Here is a 21,314-nt window from a genome sequence, read left to right on the forward strand (position 1 = left end):
TTTTTATTATATTTATTTTTTTAATATTTTTTTTTAAATGATTAAAATGAAGAGGTTAAAAAAATGCAGGGGAATTTTTTCCCCTGCATTTTTTTTTTTGGATAAGTTGAAATGCAGGGGGAATTTTTTTGTGTAATTTGGATTGGGGTGAATTAAAAATGCAAGGATGTTTTTTTGTGTAATCCTGTGTACACGGCAGTTACACAGCATTTTTGTGATTTTACTGTGTATTTGATGGTTGGGGCGATTTACACGGCAGTTACACAGGTTTCTGTGATTTTATGCGTAATTTGGTGGTTGGGGTCGATTTACACGGGAAATACACAAATGTGCTAGAATCGGCAATAACCTACTACTTACTATATTATATTAAATTGCTGTTATCACCTATGCCACAATTATTTGACAACGCCTGATCAATACAATTTTGAGAGAGAACGGGAGATATAAAGAGACAGGAGAATGAGATAGAATAGCGCAGGGTTGCAGAGAAAGAGAGAAAGAGGGAGAGAGGTAGAGAGATATAGAGAGGGGAGAGAAGAGTGGAAAGGGAGGGAGGAAGGAAGGAAGGGAGGGAGGGAGGGGAGGCAGGCAGGCAGGCAGGGAGGCAGTGGAGCAGGGAGGAAGGGAGGCAGGGAGGGAGGGAGAGGGAGTGAGAGATCTAGAGATGGGGTAATTGAACAAAGCAGGAAAAAGTACAAATGATTTGTATGCAGTACCTCTCTTTTGCAGGGCTTCTACTTTGAGATCTGTAAGAAAAAACATAAACATATGATATACATTAGTATCATATCTATACTGTGCACAGAAAGTATCCATACACTTAAAACAAAAGAAACAGAAACTCAAAGTATTCAGAAAAAGTAATCAATAGATTGTCTATTTTATTCTGCGTATTGTGATACACCATACGGTACGATCTGACTTTATTTCGTCACGTTATACCGTTTGAATGGAAAAAGAGATCATTTAAAATTATTTTATATAAACTGGCCTCAAAAAGAGTATTGAAATAGTCCTGTGTGTAATTTTTGTTCATTTTTATAAACAGGATTTTAAGATATGACCTTGTGAAAAATTATTAGTTTCTTTTTTAAGCCAGTTTAGAACATAAATTTATATCCATTAAATTCTTTAAAATCTAATTTATTTTTACTTAAATTAATATTTATATTTATATTTATATTTATATTTATACATTTAAAATAGACTTGGTGATTTATTAAAGAATTATTTATATTTATATTTACCTTTGTTATTCTCCAATGCTGATTCCGCAGCTGTGGTGGACTTTGGTTGCTGGAATGAAGTACATATAATAAATACTTAAAGAATAAATGTAATACATTACAAGAGATGTCTTAGGAAGTAGTGAGCACTAAAGGTACATGCTATTATGTGATATTACTATCTGATTGTTGACACATTTTTGTCATAAGGTTTTATATTTCGTTTTTTTTACATTTTGTATCCCTGGATGATAATAATTATTTTAATATTTTATACCTGAATATGGTTAGATCGAAAGAGGAACTGTCTATTCAAATTTGACTTCTCTATTAAGTCATCATCAGTGACCGTTATCTGAAACAAAAACACAATAAATAGCTATTTCATACCATATCAGCTATACAATCTTATCTAACAAATATTGACACATTATCGGATGCAATATTTATTGACCGATTGTTCTCAAATAAACATTAATTAGTATGACTGTATCAACTGCGCGAGGCAATCGACAGAGTACAATTTCAAACTCGACATTCGTTGTGATTTTAAGCATTTTTTTTAAATATTTATTAAATTTATGCTCTGACTGGAACGGCTGGCAACGTACCTTTCCTTTTCCACTTGCAACTCCCAATAGCGCGTAGTTCTTCAGCATTTCGCAACCTATGGCACCACAGCCAGGCATGAATAATTGGAGGTCGGCTAATTTCTGCACCAATTTGTTTCCAAGACATATCCGCAAAGAATCATACCGATCTCCTCTGTAAAAATGGCAAAACGTATTAAAATGCATTGAAATATCATGTATATTGTTTGAATTACTAATTCACTCAAGACACTATAACTGCTTCTATTTCAAATGCTGCTTCACACACACAGACACATCGACTCATGTATTTTGTTCACGTATGTGACTGTCCACCACAAACCGTTGATAAAGTCGGCAAATTGTATTTTGAGTTACAGTGCAAAATGTGTATAAAGGTCGAATTCATATGTACGTCAAGTTGGTGCTACATGTTTCTCATTTTCTATGTGCCAGCTAAACCAATCATTAACCATATTGTTGAAGAGCATAATAAGCTTCTACCTATGTATAGAAATCGTAAATAGCTCGTGTCCTGTTCTAGTCGTGGGTTAACCAACAATTATTAATGAGAGGACATTCCTGAACCTTGTTGACTTGGGGATGATTTGAAGGACCGCCAAGTATTTGTTAATACATACATACATACATACATACATACATACACCCCTACACACACCCCTACATACATACATACATACATACATATACAATTTATACACTGCTCCATAGACAATGCGTTGTAATTTCGTTCTGGTGCACCAGAACGAAATTCAAATTTCACGATATCTTTGCTAAACGAATTAATCTGCAAGAAATATTTTGTACATAAACATTATGTAGCCAGAGGTATCCAGTGGTGTAAAAATCTCAACTTTTTTTGGGAAAAGTGGGGGGATGAGGCTGTGGATCACGAAATGCCCCTTTAAAACTGATGATATATATTGTCTAAACACGAAATAAAACAAAATTGACTTAATCGTGGTGAACGGTCACATATTGCTGTTAAGATTAACGTGTACGAATTAGCACCAATGGCAATTAGCAACCGTGGATTACATGGAATATTATAGAATTCAAACTCACTTGGATTTAAAAGGAGTTTCTGGTAGATCACTTTGCGAAACTTCAGAGGCATCTAAGAACCACTATACCGGCAAGAAAGAAAGAGTGGAACAAAATATCGAACTTTTATTTTAATAGTATCGATAGATTGGTTAATGATGAATGAGCCCAGTCGTACTGTACTTTTTCAAATGCTCTTGTATTACTGGTATTTTAGTGAAACTTATAACTGTTTGGAAATATTTATGAATAAATAAATAGTTATTACCGGTATATTACGTTTCCAAGTAGGACCTAACAAACACAAAACGTTTTCTGTTGTCGGGTTATAAAAAGTGTATAAAAACGTTTTAGTAATATTCAAAACACATTTTTGAAAATTTGATGCAAAACATTCTTAACTGACTGTTATTCAAGTGTTGCTTTGTTCCAAAGCCGACCTTTTTTCCATCCAATTGAAAGAAAAAATTAAAAACATGCCCTCTCTCACTCGGCGAGTGAACTTCAGCGTTTGGTGGGTGGGATGGACCAATATCTGTGGATATACAGTGATATTTACTGCATGTGGTTCCACTTGTTGGTGACTTATGTAGCTTGCTTTGTGATAGTGTAGCTTGCCTTCGGCAAGCTCTTTACAATGAGTCGAGTGGTATTATTTTTTTTAAATACAGAATGGTCTAACCAGGCAGGGATTGGCCTTACATTTTCTTCACTAGTCACTTTTGCGTGGGTTTATTATACCCAGGGTTCACTTGATCTTCTAAGTTACTGCGAGGGCTCTGATCAGGAGCTAATTCAAGTGCTGACAAAATATTTTGCAGAACTAGTTGCACAAAGTATTTTACACTTTTTTACATTTTAAAACGTTTTCTTGGCCTTAATATAACCGGACATTTTAATGCGACAAAAAAGTTTTGAATAAACGTTTTAAGAACATTTTTGTGTTACCTAGGTTATCTAGGTTTCAAGAGAAATCGGCACGCATACGGATACTTGCATTAATTTTTTACCTCTTATATAACATTTTACTCTATCTTGTAAATCTTGAAAACAATTAAACAATGATGCCATTGTTCAATTTTTGAGATTTCTGTCGTATCTGTTCATAATGTTGTCGCTGTATATTACTATGCCGTTTCTGTACTATGCTTACCCACTGAAGAATCGGTTTGAATTTTCCAGTAAGTGCTTTCAGGACTTCTTGGCCCACGATGCCTCCCATTGCTGATGTAAGAGGGACAAATGAACCTCTGGCTGTGTAGGCGAGACTTGTAATGAATTCCGCGCTGACATGTTTAATTGGGTTTGAGAGCTCACCATTAAGTTTCTGTGCTATAGCGATAAGTTTTGTAGCATCTTCTTCTGATCTAAAGAAACGGAAATAATGTTGTTTAAAATCTTGATGTCGTTTACATGTAATGACGATACATGAAGAAACACGTTTCGTTTAAAACTGGTTTAGATCGCGACGCCCTAGAATAACGATGAGGGAGCGCAGTTTGTAAGTGCATTGAAGGGTCTATCACGTCAGCACGGGGCCGGTACTATGTTATGATTCATGTTTATATACCTTACTATTGGAAGATGTCCATTAACTTCTACGAACTTTAGAAGGGCACACATTGCCAGATGGTTCTGATGTGGGTCTTTTTTGTAATCTATCTTTACCACAGAAGGTGTCTTCAGTTCGGCTGAAAGGGAATGCTAGAAATAATAATAAAAAGACATGTTTCGATCTTTCATCATGACAGTTTAAAATGATCCCCGTGCAAGCAATCATGCATACCAATTTCTGTCCAGCCCAGTCAACACTGACAACTAAACATGGAACATTCACCCCATAAACTCTCTTTTATATCCATCCTTTACCATTGACTAAAAGGTGCTAAATTGAGTATAAATCTGAATGTTCAGTTTGACGTTTTTTCTTTCTTTCAGTTTAGATGTTAACACTGGAGGTATATAACGTGTGTTATGTGCATGATGTGTCACAAAGAATGCTTGAAACAATAAATAATCGGGAATATGTTTTCTTATACTGAGTCATAATTAACATTACTAGTAATTTAAATTCACTAATGCAAGCAATAGTAATTAATGCACAATGTTGCATAGAAGAAATCTGATACAAAATATATGCGTTTATAAGACACTGTAGAAATAAAAACACTTGTTGGCACAATGGCAAGCATTGGGCCAATTTTATTTTCAAGCATACTTACAAAATTGACAGATTTTGGCATTTTTACTTCAGTAACTGATCCTCCTGATATGTAGGGTTGATACTCATCTCCCGATAAGTCGCCAATATTGAGAACAGTGGGCGAGTCCACTGCAAAATAAAAAATACGTGTGTATAAGATCCATAATTTTACAAATAAATTATTCGATGTTGAGTTTGGAAGCGGCATGCTTTAAAAAAAGCCTCAACATGGATAAGTACCAGTAATTATCATGCAGTCCGTATTACCTTTGACTTGTCGTGTTGTTCCATTCAACGCATTCATTCCTTTCACGCCTTTGAAGGTGATATGATCGCCGTCTTTGAATCCATGAACATGACGGTCCAGAGCAGTCACTTGTGATTCATTACTCTGAAATTATTAGTAAGAGCATGTATATGGACATCGATTACAATATGTTTGCTAATACAATGATGAACAACAATGTTCGACTAAGGAAACAGTTGATTTCAATTTACTATAGCCTACATTGTTTATTATACATTATTATTTTACTTGGAAAATAATTTAAAAAAATGTAAAGTATGTATCCTATATCACCTATTTAATAATAATCATTTTAAAATCATATGAGAAAGTGCCATTTTGTCAATGCTGTTTCGGTGCATCTGTCCAAATCTACAGCATTGAAAATGCTACAAGATTCTGCAATATTTATTATTTCTATTATAATAATTATTATTACTTTTGAAAAAGTTTATCTGTATTTGTGCAATTAAGCCATTTAAAAGAAAGTATGTGTTTGTATAAATTGATAATTATTTGATTTCGATATAAACCTACTAGTAAGGATATTTTTAGATATGTTAAAGGGGTTTTTGTATTATTTCTTTATTCTTCTCTGTAGAAATACCCAGTCAATAACTAGTAACAAAGAACGCCAGGTTTTGTGTTTTCTCGACATAATTAAAGATAAAATTATTTGGCCTTACCTTGGTAATGGATTCAATAGGAAATGAGATTGGGTCAAATCCATCAGGGTCAATGATAGTGAACTCATCGCCAAAATCACAAAAGACATAGCTATGTACACCGTACACATCGGCCATTATGAACTAAAATGATAATTAGACCAATGCATACCGTCATAAAATACCCATCTGTCGTACAGCGTTTAATGAATATACGTTGATGACATAATCCAATGAAGTGTGGCTGGTAATAATTGTAAATATGTTTTTGGCAAGAAACGGTGAAAACTCATATATTTGATTATTGCAACGTAACAACGTCCAGAACAATCGTGGGAATAATATTATTTATTTATCTTTTTTTTTTCAGAGCGTGGCTAGAATAATATGTGATGCGATCAAGCAAAATCAGTTGGAACTCGGAGATATTAAATGTTCAGTTTCTTATAGGATAGTAGAAAGCATTTACAAAGCTGGATTTTGCAGCAAACCCCAATGAAATTGACAAACCAGTTCCAAAGATATGAGCAATTAAAGACTTTCAAAAACATGAGGAAACAAAAGGAAATAGTCCCTTTGTTTGGCTATGTCTCGAAATCAATATTCATGATGCAGTCATGTCTACAGTAGAATTCATCTCGACCTTTGCAGGACTTAAACCCCATTAAAAGCTATTAAACCAAGATAACACTCATTGAAGCAGCTCAACTGATTAAATCAGATCTTCTCTGGTTGTGTACAAGTGTCTGTTTTCAATGTGCGACATCGCAATAAAGCTGGTATTACAGCTTCAGTTGGGTAACCGATTATTAAGGAAACGAAAGGAAACAATGGTATGTGTACCATTGTTCACGAAATGACACAAAGACCTGCTTTTTGTTAACCAGCATTCTTCAAAATGAGCAACATAATGATTGTTGACTTAACACAGTTTGGAAATAATTTCTTCATATTTTTGGTGTTATCTGTCGTTTACATATCCTTCCTAAAACACAAAAGTGCGACCCTCTCCAAACATCTAAATTAGCTAAAAATTTAGGACATGTTACAAAACTTTATTTTCTAGAACCTATTTAGAATAATTTAAATGTAGCTTTTACCGTTTTTTTGTGGCATCCTTCAGAAGTGAGCGGTCCGATACCAATATTTTCGGTCAAATCTCCATTCAATTAACACGGGGAGTTGGCTAGCTATGCCTTGCCCTCACTCATATTTTACAAAAGTGCGACCATTTCTGAACATCTAACCTAGTTGTAATTTTAGGTCATGTTAGAGAAATATATTTGCTAGAAGTTTTGGAATAAATAAAATATTGGCTGGTTATTTTTCACACAGTGATGTTAACTAGGCAAGTGTCCATTCTCCCAACATACATCATTTGTTGAGGTCACACGTCAATGGTGAGAGCACTGTGTATTGTGTATAGGAAAACGGACAGTAACTGCAGTATGTTCCGAGTTCCGACTGATTTTGCTTGATCGCATCACATATATCAAACTGTGAAGAAATACTAATTAAACACCTGTAAAATAACGGAGACATCAACAAACCTGTATCGGCGGTTGCTGGCTACGGCAGAAGTCGTCTATTTTCTGTTGAAGACTGAGAGATGATTCGGTAATCACAACACATTTGAAATCCAACAAAAACGTGAGATCTGTTTGCTTGTCAAGTTTAAGTGTAGAGATCTTAACTGTCACATATGGGTTCAACTCTGCAAGTCCAGATTTACAGGCCTCGGCTCTAGAAAATAAAATTCATGATACACTATTGTGATTGGGAAAAATGACACACCCGAATAGCCATATACATGTAACTGCCGCCACACATTATGTACTTTCATTGCCACCGAAAGGGGAAACTGTGGACTACCATGCTGACGAGAACGTTTTCTGATCATGCCTCCTTGGACGTGGACATTTAAAAATATCCGCTCCAATGCATCACATGGTTTATTGCAGCTGTGAAAATTCAAACGATGCAAGTGTAAATTTGTTGGAAATATACCAGTTTATAAGTTACACATAATGTATTTATTGCGCCAAACAATTACCTGTTTTTCCCCATCGATATATCATCTTCTTTCAAGAAGAAGTTACTGCTCAGATCCTCTAACATGGCTGTCTTATCGTCGTGCAGAGTTATGGACTACAAAAACAAAATTGTCTATCAAAGCTAATGAATCACTGTTATTAAAAGTAAGCTTTTTTTAATTTTGGCAAATGTTTGATGTGTTATTCATATCATTAGTGATCATGCGTAAAATTACATTTCAATGCCGATTTTTAAATGCAAGTAATAAGCAGTTTATACGCCAATTCCGAATCGATTCAAAATCAATATAATGTTACAAGATCCCTCTAATTTAATTGATTTTAATCGTGTAGCGTAACATGCAAAACTAACAATGAGAATTGAACATCATAACATAAAAACGTATGTTATTCTTCAAGGGTATACGAGGTATTGTTGGTCGAAGCAGCCAAAAACCCGATTACCATTATCTGAATCAATACATTATTGAAAAATAACACTTTGGTTGTTTTGCAAAAGTTCATGCTACAAATCATATACTTTGAAAACTTGCTTACTTTATTGTTGTTAATGAGTTATGTACGTTTTACAAAAGTGTTGTTGTTTCAGCCCTCTTTACAACATAACTCAAGAACCACAGGACCTATAAAGGTATATCGGTGATATTTGAATTCTTCTACACGCTCGCTATGAATAAGCAATAAGCTAAAGCTCACTACCATTCGCAAGATGCTGCGAACTCCTTTTTTCAGTTGCTTCGACCAACAATACATCGTATACCCTTAATGGCTAGGGATATAACGATAGTCTTCGCAAACCCTTTCTTACAGCATAACCGATTAACATGTTACTTTAGATCACAACTTACCCTAATTCCAGCAAGAATAACATTTTTAGCTGAAAAGAGAAACATCATATATATATACAAAGTAGATAAGGCTGACTTATATAACAAGTATTATTTTTCAGGTGACTAACTTTGGAATTAAAAGTGCTCAAACCCATTACAGGTGAGAGTAGAAAAAATTCAAAGTATAGACCTCTGGAAAAGGCAACCGTTACTACTAGTTTCACAGCATACTCTCACTTACGATCATTGGGTATGATACCGATCATCAGACGGATAACTTGTCATGATTTCAAGTTAACACAAGTGCATATACAAGTATATACATTCTGTAGTGTCAAAACCTTGACAAACCTAGCCATTCCAGCACTTTATTTGCTAGTAAGGGGCTGTGCAATAATTATGAGCCCTGGGATGGATATGGTCGAATCCAACGAAAAGTGTACACGGCATGTTCAGGGCCATAACTTAAAAGTATTAATCAATTGACATTCATTTTTGTATTGTGTTTATTCGCCTTGATCATACGCTTCGCGCCATATATAATAAGACCCCCTTCTGTGAAAAACTTAGACACAGAGACCCCAAAACATGCTATTTTTACCCATTTTTTCAAAATATTTCTTAAAGTATTTTTAAAAACGTCTAAATCAGTTATGAAAAGAAGTCATTGGATTGTATCTAAATGATTTCCTGAAAGGTGTGTATTCAAAGATTGCCTGTTCAATTTTTTACATATTTGTACATAATTATGAATTTTTGTGATCATTTTTTGAGTGGTATTTTTTACATTACCTACGAATACAATTTTTCATAGCACTAGATATATCTTTAAAAATGGAAATCACTAATAAATGCGCAATTGATACAAGCTTTGATATGTCCAATACTGCAATGCATTGCATTCGGGCATCTTTATTAGTGTGTTTAGCTGCCAGAAATTCTAAATGGCACAAAGGTAGGTTTGGTAAAAAATATGCATTACCTCCGAATACATGTTAAAAGCTGTGTCATTTCCACAAAGTGAGAGAATAGTAAACAATAGTTAAGCAATAGGTGCAGGGTAATACACTCTTTATTTCTACCAAGTTTCAATAGCCTGCGTTTAAATATTTCTGATGTCAACAATAAAAGCAAGTATTCGTAGGTAAATTTCGGTAACCGAATGTTACCTACGAATACAATTTGACATCATGACAGTATTGTGAAACACCGCCATTCATGCCAATGCCCATATTGGTACATAACGAAGGCCTGTATGTTTGCTATCAAATCATATGTCAATGAAAGTTGTGAATTCACATACATGCCCACCATGCAAAACTGAATACGGCTTATTGGTTGAAAAATATGTACTGAAATAGACGACGGTCTGCTCATTTGAAAGAAAAATCAGCTGCAACATGTTCAAAGAAGATTAGAAGGGATAAATACTTGGATTTGTCAACTGTCATGTGTGCTTCATTTTAAATGTTTACCGACCTTCTGGTGTCTGAGTAATTTGTGTCCAAATTGATTTATTCGAAGGTAACTTTTGACGTTTTCGCTAAGGTTACCTACGAATACCATGAAAAAAACGACTGTTCTCATTGTCTCATGATCTAGACAACATAATGATGGACCCTGGTATAAAGCTAATTGTAGTTGCCCTCAAACGAAAGGCCACAAGACGTAACTGACTCCAAGATGGACTTCACAAGTCTGCAATAACGGATTTAAGCGAGTTGTGTGCAATTAAGCAAATTAAAGTCACTTTAGTGCCTTTGTTTCTTACTTCAATACTCTTTCAACCGCTGTGAACCGACATTATTAATACATGATAGGGTCTAAAGTATCAATAAACGCACATAAAGAAAATGATACATTCAAAGTGCTTTATAAAATGAAGTTTTGATTGGGATATCCACCAAAAGTCTAATTCTTACCTACAAATACTGAAATGTTACTTACGAATACAGCATAATACATGACATGTGTAATGAAGTGTCGCTACCAATGGAAATTAATTGTCAAAACTTTAAGCGGTACCCCAGGACACTATTATTACCCATATACGGATTCATTCAACAATTATTTATTATGTAAAATTGCTGATTAACTACTTGTATATCAAAATGAAGTGGTCAAAATCTTGCTAAAAGCATCAAAAATTTTTGATCTAAGGTAATAGCATTTATTCATTTGGACGTACCATCTGAAAGAGATCTAAAACTACCATTTTATTAATTCATTACCATAATAGCAAACTTTAAACCTCTAAACTCAATATAGATATTGTTAAATCGCTCATGTTACCTACGAATACCCGGGTTTGTTCACCTTTTCATTGTATAAAGCGTTAGGTGTATGCTTATAATTCCTAATATTCTTGAAAACATATATCCTACTCGTTCTTATACAATGTGTAAATTGATTCATACTCATTTGATAAATAAAATACAGAAACTGACCTAAACAAAAAAATAAAAAATAAACTAGCATAAATTAACTAAGATCATATTGATCGCGTTATAAAAATAAAAACAAATATTTTCTGGTTGAGCTAGCATTTTCCTGACACCCTGTGGTCTACATTACACGAAAAAAGCGTTAATGGGAATATTCCATTTGTTTTAGGTTGATTAGTATTGCGATAGTGAAAGCATCCTAGTGGTATTCGTAGGTAACATTGGGTTTTGATACCACATTTACTATCACACGTCCTGGATTTATTTTTCAAGATTAGTAATGGCACTTTTGGTTCCTATAAGGCCAATATGTCATCAATCAATGGGCAAAAGGAAAAAAATTGTGGAGACATTTTTATTTCGGACTTTTATTTTTGGCCCGTGGACACTTTTGTTTGGATTCGACCATATACATGTAGATTGAATCAGCAGTTAGAGACATTGTTTTGGTATCTACTAGGCCTATATAATTTTATTGACGTGGTAGAATGTTTAATATAGGGCCTATAAGGTGACAATAACATAGTAAAGCAAAAGGCAATGTATCATATGAGAAAATGGTGAATTTGAATACAGTGAAAATGATTTGTATGAATTATCTAGAAGAATGAACAGGGTAAATATTCTTTAAACTGCAACTAATAATGCGAATTCAGGTGACATAGTACTGTATTCAAATCAATTTTATCCTGTCTGCAGGCGTCTACTTTTAGTCTATTTATGACATTATTTTGCTGGTTCAAGAAATGTTTGAAATTAAATATATTTGATGAATGATCATTTTGTTTCTAGTTGCACTGAATTTTGATGTGAACATATGCAGTGTTTAATTGCAATTATTCATGTACTCACATGTTTAAATGAGAAACTGTTCTTTAAGATGAGCTACGTTATAATATGATATTATTAATAATATCATGCATAGGTAAAATTTCGCAGACCTTCAACTGTTACCCTCCCTTTCATGTTGAAATGCAGTTGCTATTAATTTGCGCGTAAAGGAAAGAAGTCAGAACCAGGGAAGTGCCACTAGGTCAGAAGATATGTCTATACCCATCAAACACAAAACGTTTTTGACATCATTCGCAAAAGGTTATAAAAGGTTGTCAGAAAACGTTTAAATGTCGGGTATAAAGGGTACTTAATGGTATAAAACGTTTTCATAACATTAAAAAACATTTGTTGGTAGTTTATTGCACAGCAAACACAAATGTTTTACAGAAAACATTTAAATGTCGGGCAATATAAAGGGTATAAAAACGTTTTTTGCAAAACATGTTTGCCCAAAATATTTACAATAACGTTTTTAAAATGTTTTTACGACCTTTATATAACCCGACATTTAAATGTTATTAAAACGTTTTGTAAAAATCATTTTAACATAATGTTATTTAAATGTTGACAAAATATTTGGCCAAACATGTTTGCAAAAATAGTTTACAATGACATTTCGAAAACATTTTTAAAATATTGTTGTAGTGTGTTTTCATACAAAACGTTTCATGACCTTTATATAACCCGACATTTTAATGTTATTAAAACGTATTTACCTAAACCAAAACCCAAAATATAACTTATTTAAAGCGTTTTAAAAACGTTTTTGTGTTTGCTGGGTAGCTCCTGGGAGGGGAAGGTCTTCGAAGCATTGTGCTAATAGACATACTATAAAATAGTATGTATTATAATTGTATTTCAGTCCAGTGTTATTATAATTATAGTGATCGTTAAACAAAAGTTGATGAATGACTGCTGTAAAACTAAGTGACCACTGCAATGTCCTGCACTGTTGACTTCAACTTGAGAGAGTGCAAACAACTAAAAATATAAAAAATGTAGATATTTATATAGCGCTTTATGCCGTAAATAGTCTCAAAGCGCTTTACATTTATATTATTCCGCAGTCATTAGAATATGTCGGAACCACGTTTGCAGACTACAAGTGGCACAGGGTCAATCAGTACAACGACTGAAACTACCTAAAACAGCTTCCCACTACACCAGGGTGGGGTGAGGCAAGCGAGGCAAAGCGCCTTGCCCAAGGGCGCAACACGGTGGTGGGATGGAGAATCGAACCCAGGCACGTCGAGCAAGCTCTCAGATTATGAGTCCAAGGCCGTAACCACTGAGAGACCATGCCCTGTCCAAAACTAGACCTGTTTTGGTTAAGGTTACACGAAGAAACGTATAAAAGACGTATAAAGCTGTTCTCTAAACAGAGTTTTCTCAGTAATCAAATATCGCAGCGAGTGAAATGTTGGTGCATTGGATGCAGCTTAACTTTTTTTGTGTGTTTATACAAATTTTTAGAATAAATTTAAAGCCGTTTTACGCACCGTGCTCACAAGATCAAAAACGCGTTCCTTGACTTTTTTTCAAATGTGCGCCCCGTATAAAACCACACCGAGTGATTGTTTTCTTCTTTTTTTATTGTACTACAAATCGAACAAAGAAATAATGTTGCCATGGGGAAGAACCAAATACAGTACCGATTAAATTTTAAAAGCCCGTTTTAGGGGAACATTTTCAAGACTCTTGCTTGAGAAAACACTGTTTTGTTACATTATCGATATCTTGATTGTAGTAGGGGTGGGCACTGACCCAAAAAATTTTCAGGAAGCAGTTTTTCTATGGCCAAATTTCATCAGAAAAAAGAATCTGTCAAAAAAAATTTCACCAGATGAAGTCTTAGGTCGGGTTTTGGCGAAAATTCAAAATGGCCGCCAAAATAGGTGTTTTTTCAGGGATTTTACCGCTATTAGACTAGTTTTAGGCCAAAAGCACCAAGTAATATGTCTTTCTACATGTTTTTGAGGCCGCTGATTCCATATCTGCCATTAATATAATGGCCATATGAATATCTAGATGGCTAAAATTCAAAATGGCCGCCCAAATAGGTGTTTTTTCAAGATTTTGCCACTTTTTGTATAGGTTTAGGCCAAAAGCACCAAGTAATATGTCTTCCTATATGTTTTTGAGGCTGCTAATTCCAAATCTTCCATTTCTATAATGGCCAAATGAATATTTAGGTTAGATAATGGTAAAAATTCAAAATGGCCGCCAAAATCACCTTTTAAAAAAAGACTTTCTGCGGACAGTGAGCCATTTATATTGATATATTGAGTAATGTGTCTTTTTAGGTGTTTTCATTTCGCAGACTATGAATCTCTACTCTAGAAAGCGATATGATTAATAGTGGCAGTAATCACCTCAGATAATACATTTTATAATGGTACATGAGGCACCATTATGTTAAATGTACCGCACCAAGGCATTTGTTTTTTATATTATTGGTAGGCACGACTGTATATGGTGTCGATTGTGTCATTTCAGCTTCATAACAGCTCACCATATAACAGCGGAGAAGCAAATATGAAGCCATAATATCGCCAAAGTGTTGCTGGATCACCGGGTAGTTCAGCTCTACAGCGAGGAATGCATGGTTAAGTCTTTCGCTAATCTAAGAAATGGATCCTTTGTGATCGATAGAATGATATTTCAGTGTCCAAGGGCTAAAAAAGACAATGAACAATGTAAGCAAATGGTGCCAGCCAAATTGAGGCAAGTGAAATGACAGAGGACTGGATCAAGAAGAGTGTTTGATGACAGCATAATCTCTGGGCAAAAGCATCCTCGCTGACTATGACCAATTCAAATCTCTACTCAAAAATCTGAAGATTGGTTTGATAAAGTCGGGCAATTCAATTGGGATATGAACGAAAATACTTGGTCCCTCACCTATTATGTCATTGATCTTGTGACCAGTAGGTTTTGTGTATCGTTAAGTTCTGCGGTGACAACATTGTCTGCTCTATCGAGCGAGTGTTGGAGATTGAGATAATGTCCTCCAAGTAGCGGTTCATTGCTCAGCGACTTGGAAATACATGTTTTAGGTCTCCATTTGACCTCCGTTGTTTAGAAGTGGACGCGCGAATATCAGCTCTGTTTGGCTCAGGCTCTGCATCATCACTGTCAATAAAGTGTCACTTGGAAAATCAACATTTTCTTGTTCCCAACTCCTGACCAAAGACAATGTATACTGTGTGAAATATGATGCCTGCTAGATCATCCAGACTGACTTCATAGTTTGGTAGGCATGACCATCTATCTGGATTTGATTGATTTACCAAATCTTAACAGAGCTCGGAGTACTTAATGGCATGCTTCTTGTAGTCTAATTGCTAGTGTATAGGCATTCAAAGTGCTCAACTCTGACAAAATATTGAAGTCAGGGTATACCAACTTGTTTATTAGATTCAAGGCATCCTGCATCTGCAGGCTCTTAGCAACACTTTCTTCTTGAATCAGTCCTCTGTTAGCTCACTTGTCACAATTTGGCTGACATTGATTATTTGCGAATATTGGCTACTGTCTCTTTGACACTGAAATATCACTCTACCGATCAAAATTCAAGCAACCATTTCTTAAATTAGCTATAGACTTGAACTTGCATTCCTCATTGTAGGGCTGATCTACCCGCTAACCCAGCAAGACTTAAATAGCGATATTGTGGCTTCATGTTTGTTTTTGAGCTGCTATGGTGAACCTGAAATTACACAATTGACATACACTTGTGCGTACTAAAAAACCTTGGTGCAGTACTTTTGTCATAATGGTGCCTCTTGTACCATTATGAATATATTATCAGATATTGCCACAATGATTAATCAAATTTGATTATTATCGAGTAGAGATTCATAGTCTGCGACATGAAAACACCTAAAAAGACATATTTTTATTACTCAATATAAACGGGTCCCTGTCAGCAAATTCTTTAAAAAAGGTGATCCTGGTGGTCATTTTAAATTTTTGCCATATTTTGATCTAGATATTCATATGACCATTATATTAATGGCAGATATGGAATCAGCGGCGTCAAAAACATATAGAAAGACAACTTACTTGGTGCTTTTGGCCTAAAACTATACAAAAAGTTGCATAATCTTGAAAAAAAAAACACCTATATTGGCGGCCATTTTGAATTTTAGCCATCTAGATATTCATATGGCCATTATATTAATGGGGGATTTGGAATCAGCGGCCTCAAAAACATATATAAAGACATATTACTTGGTGCATTTGGCCTAAAACTATACAGAAAGTGGCATAATCTTGAAAAAAACCACCTATAATGGCGGCCATTTTGAATTTTAGCCATCTAGATATTCACATGGCCAATATATTAATGGCAGATTTGGAATCAGCGGCCTCAAAAACATATATAAAGACATATTACTTGGTGCATTTGGCCTAAAACTATACAGAAAGTGGCATAATCTTGAAAAAAAACAGCTATTTTGGCGGCCATTTTGAATTTTAGCCATCTAGATATTCATATGGCCATTATATTAATGGCAGATTTGGAATCAGCGGCCTCAAAAACATATATAAATACATATTACTTGGTGCATTTGGCCTAAAACTATACAGAAAGTGGCAAAATCGTGAAAAAACACCTATTTCGGCGGCCATTTTGAATTTTCGCCAAAACCCGACCTAAGACTTCATCTGGTGAATTTTTTTTTGACAGATTCTTTTTCCTGATGCAATTTGGCCATAGAAAAACTGGTTCCTTTGTAAGTTTGCAGAAAAAAGTCCTTGTTTGCCCACCACTAATTGTAGGACGTTAATTTTGACATCTAACTACCAACATTATTTCTCAACGGTCTGTCGATTACTCTACTATTTGATTTTCATTCCAAATTGAAGCTACTTTTGCACAAAAAAAAAACGAGTTTTTGCGTCATGGATGCGTCCGACTTTGCCGGGGCAATGCGCTTGTTCATCATAACAGCATGTATGCACGATTGAATATCATAGTCAGTTTGAGAGCAACAGTTTTCGTAAGCACCCTCCGTTGCTCAATCAATTAGCGCGCTTGATCCATACTTTCGACTATATAGTTTTCACCTGGGCAACTAGTACGGGTTCGAGTCCCTCTGTGGTCCAATTATATAATTTTCTATTTTTTTTTCTTATACGTTTTTCTTTTTCTGTCTTCTTTCTTGTTCGTTTCTATCTTTCTGACCGGTTTTTTTGTATTATTGTATAATTCAGGAATAGGCCTACTAGTCTAAATAGGCACAGCCCATATAAGCCTATGAATATATTTTTTTGCAAATTAAATATTGGTTGTTGGTTTTGTTATTGTTGTTGTAATTATTGTTGTATATATTTCATAATCAGGGTAGGCCTACTAGGGCTATTATAGCATATAGCATTTGTATAGCGGCATTGATTTATTTCACGACAAATATCATTTAATAATAATACCATATAGGAAAATTGCAGAAAACAGGCTGCCCCCCTCCACCCCGGCAGCCCCTATCATGGTTGCCCCCTCCCTATATCTGCAACATAGGATGACTCACGTGCCACGGTTCCATAGGTTCGTGGTCATGTGCATGTGTATACCATGATACACAAAGTACGCTTGAGTTCATTTTTTTCTGCATGCCTGTTTCTGTTATTAACTTACGCCCCTTTGGAATCAAGCCATGAAAATCCATTGTATTTAACCTTAATGCTGGAAAACTCATTAGTGGCCACTGATTTATGGTCTTTTAATCTTCCAGATCACTATTACTAATATCATCCATATAGGTAAAAAGCATCCCCTATGGGCCACTGAAAAGTGTTTTATAAATTATGTCATGGGGAATAAACTACTAATTTCATACTTGCATCAAGCCAAAGAGTTTACTGCTGCATATGAACTGTGTCATTGGGAGTGAGGTTAATTTAGGAGCTGGCATTAGTGCATTTCTATTACTGAGATACCATGCATTAAGGGGGTCGATCATGGGGTGCGTAATTATAGAGGGCCAGGGGATTCACTCTATCATTAAAAAAAATATTTAAAGAAATCAAAGAGCCCTAGGAATAAAAATTGTAGTTTAATTCACACCAGATACAATTTCTTTTAATGACAAAAATGAATTTTTGTAATCGATCAAAAACCAAACGTTTTATACAAATTTTGAATTTAGCCTGAATCCATAAATATGGCACCTCTCGCCCTTTTCCAGGTCTTTTCAGGTTTTTACCATTATGCAGCGAATCATTGTTGAAGCTATTTAGTATAGTCACCGAGTGCTTTTTTTTTCTAAGTTACATTTTTGTAATCCTGAAGGTGTTTAGTAAATGAATTTTGATGTTCCCAAAATTAAATATTGTCCCATGGGGTTCATTTGGCGGCCATCTTGGATTCCGACAAAATTCAATGAAATTGACATAACTTTTGAACTAGACATCATAGGAAGACAAATTACCCCATTTTTCGGGATAATGTGGACATGAGCAATCAATTAACAGGGTTATTTTTATGATTTAAACATGTTGGATACATTAAAATGCAAAATATTATGTCCCATGGGGTTCATTTGGCGGCCATCTTGGATTCCGACAAAATTCAATGAAATTGACATAACTTTTGAACTAGACATCATAGGAAGACAAATTACCCCATTTTTCGGGATAATGTGGACATGAGCAATCAATTAACAGGGTTATTTTTATGATTTAAACATGTTGGATACATTAAAATGCAAAATATTATGTCCCATGGCGTTTATTTGGCGGCCATCTTGGATTCCGACAAAATTCAATGAAATTGACATAACTTTTGAACTAGACATCATAGGAAGACAAATGACCCCATTTTTCGGGATAATGTGGACATGAGCAATCAATTAAAAGGATTATTTTCAGGATTTAAACATGTTGGATACATTAAAATGCAAAATATTACTAAAAATAGTATCTTCAAGACATACTCTTCTGTATATAATAGGAGCTCTTTTTGGTACATTGAGAAGGACATTTTGATGTTATTGATTTATTTACTATTTTCTCTTCTAGGTGCATGACTTTAACATATTATTAGCTAGAACTGGTGTTCGTGAACTAAAAATCGTAGCATAGTTATAGTGAAGTGGTGGATAATCATGCCAAATGCAAGGGTGATAAAGGTACCGAGTCGACTCACTGCAGAAACGTCCACCTGTAAATTGTATTTTACATGTGAGTGGTATTGAGCATCTAGATTATACGCCGCTCAGTAAAGTAAGGGGCTCCGCCACTGACAAGCTGGCTCAGCTACATGACATTTGCGACAAAAGACACATTGAACCTCACAATTCACCCTATCGCATGGATGATGTCTGTAATCACATTCCGGAGAGTCTTGCTGGTGTAGATTTATATAGAAACAATTGGATATCATCGAGGCTGCTACCAAAACTTTACTGAAAATCAATATCGTTTGAAATGTAGTGCAGGAACTAATGAAGCTTCAACATCACAATCCTCTCGTAACCGTAAATTACAATTATTATCAACTGTCATGCGACTGTTCCCTCCAGAATGTATCTTTTTACTGGAAATGAAAGTGTCTGGAAAGACTTATGCTGGTTTCATACTACCCTGCCGCTTGCCGCTGAGCGGCGTGGCACACGCGTATTGCAGACAAACGGACACAATCATGGATTGTCATTGGTTGAAACGCCCTGCCGCTTGCCGCAGCGGCAAGCGGCAGGAAAGTATGCTGGAGGCTTAAGGGGGTACTACACCCCTACCCAATTTTGTGCCTATTTTTGAATTTTTCTCAAAAATTATTGCGCATTGGTGACAAGTAAGATGTGTATATTATAGGGGCAAGGACTACAACTACTGCACTGGAAATTTTATTTCAGCACAGACAACAGTTGTGGAGTTACAGTCAAAAATGAGGGAAACCCAATATTTGATCAATAAATCAATAACTACTTGCCTTGAGTTGCAGAATTTTCAGGGCAGTAGTTGTAGTCTTTGCCCCTATAATATACATATCGTACCTGTCACCAATGCGCTATAATTTTTGAGAAAAATTGGCCAGGGGTGTAGTACCCCCTTCAAATTCCCAGTATTCAAGGACAAATACGGAGCATTTAAGGAGCCTACTTGGAAACAGATTGCGCCTCGGGCACTAGAACTAGGACTACATCGTCTACATAGCATGGTGTTAGGTGAGGACCTCTTTGCAAGAGAGGCGAATGAGAAGCTGAAGGTCCTACTTGAGAACCACATTATCCATGACTCGATCGCCTATGCCAAATTTTATCTAGGTGACAAAGGGTATATCACCAACAACCTGGTGACTGGAAAGTACCAAAGCACATACTGCTCTGCACTATCATCCGGCACCTCTACAGAAGCAAACAACTCACCACTATTCTCAGTAAGCTGGATATAACTGTGACACTGAGACATATAACTTCGTCTTGGAACTTGAACTTGGCCAAGGATCTTGATGAGGATTCCACATCGCTTACTCCGCAGATCATTACCGGCGAGGGAAAGGATGTGTTTCATCTCGAATGGGAAAATCTAAAAAAAAACAATGACAAATATTCATGGGCCAAACGTGGTGAACAGCACTGGTGGGATAATGATACAAGATGTGAAACCCGGGTTTGATACCACTACTAACCAGGATCGGACTCTCCCTCTCTACGAGCGTAGATATACCCGAGACCATGGCTTCTGTTCATATCTGTAGTCAAGTCGGGCCCAAATTTCCTGAGGGAACCGTGTTCACTCTGCCCATGATAAATAGCGAAATGTACTCAACATGCATCTCAAAGAATATCGTGTCTGGTCATTTACACGGGAAGCAGTGGGGAGAAGCAGCCTGTCCCAGGGTTTGGTGGCTTCCTCTCAGCTACCGGTGTGAAACCCCAAAGAAAGTCAACTATCGACTATTTTACCCCTATCCATCACCCCTTCACCATCCTAGTGGGTCAGGAGTATGTCCTTGTCTTCATATGTGACATACTTCACAAGCATGGTAAAAGTGGAGGGGTCCTGTAAAGCGAGGTCGAGGGTCTCACCAGGAGTACATGTCTGTACAAGATTCAGCAAGGTCTTGGGGTTGGTGACCTCAACGTTCTCCTCCTTAATGAATCGCTCAAT

At 35.7% G+C, this 21,314-nt stretch overlaps 1 protein-coding gene across 1 annotated transcript in view; it reads right to left on the reverse strand.

Annotated features, from left to right (window-relative positions):
• LOC140139111 (ubiquitin-like modifier-activating enzyme 6) overlaps window positions 1-21,314 on the reverse strand; it is a 58,002-nt gene that overhangs the window by 31,858 nt on the left and 4,830 nt on the right. The window contains exons 3-15 of the mRNA XM_072160896.1: window positions 8,941-8,969; window positions 8,092-8,186; window positions 7,589-7,781; window positions 6,060-6,182; window positions 5,355-5,478; window positions 5,107-5,216; window positions 4,455-4,588; window positions 4,038-4,251; window positions 2,906-2,967; window positions 1,841-1,994; window positions 1,507-1,584; window positions 1,251-1,299; window positions 720-749 (exon numbers count right to left, since the gene is read on the reverse strand). Of these exons, the coding sequence (XP_072016997.1) occupies window positions 720-749; window positions 1,251-1,299; window positions 1,507-1,584; window positions 1,841-1,994; window positions 2,906-2,967; window positions 4,038-4,251; window positions 4,455-4,588; window positions 5,107-5,216; window positions 5,355-5,478; window positions 6,060-6,182; window positions 7,589-7,781; window positions 8,092-8,186; window positions 8,941-8,969 (1,395 nt within the window). The remainder of the gene's footprint in view (window positions 1-719; window positions 750-1,250; window positions 1,300-1,506; window positions 1,585-1,840; window positions 1,995-2,905; window positions 2,968-4,037; window positions 4,252-4,454; window positions 4,589-5,106; window positions 5,217-5,354; window positions 5,479-6,059; window positions 6,183-7,588; window positions 7,782-8,091; window positions 8,187-8,940; window positions 8,970-21,314) is intronic.

This window comes from Amphiura filiformis, chromosome 2 (assembly GCF_039555335.1).
Source record: "Amphiura filiformis chromosome 2, Afil_fr2py, whole genome shotgun sequence".
Taxonomy (NCBI): domain Eukaryota; kingdom Metazoa; phylum Echinodermata; class Ophiuroidea; order Amphilepidida; family Amphiuridae; genus Amphiura; species Amphiura filiformis.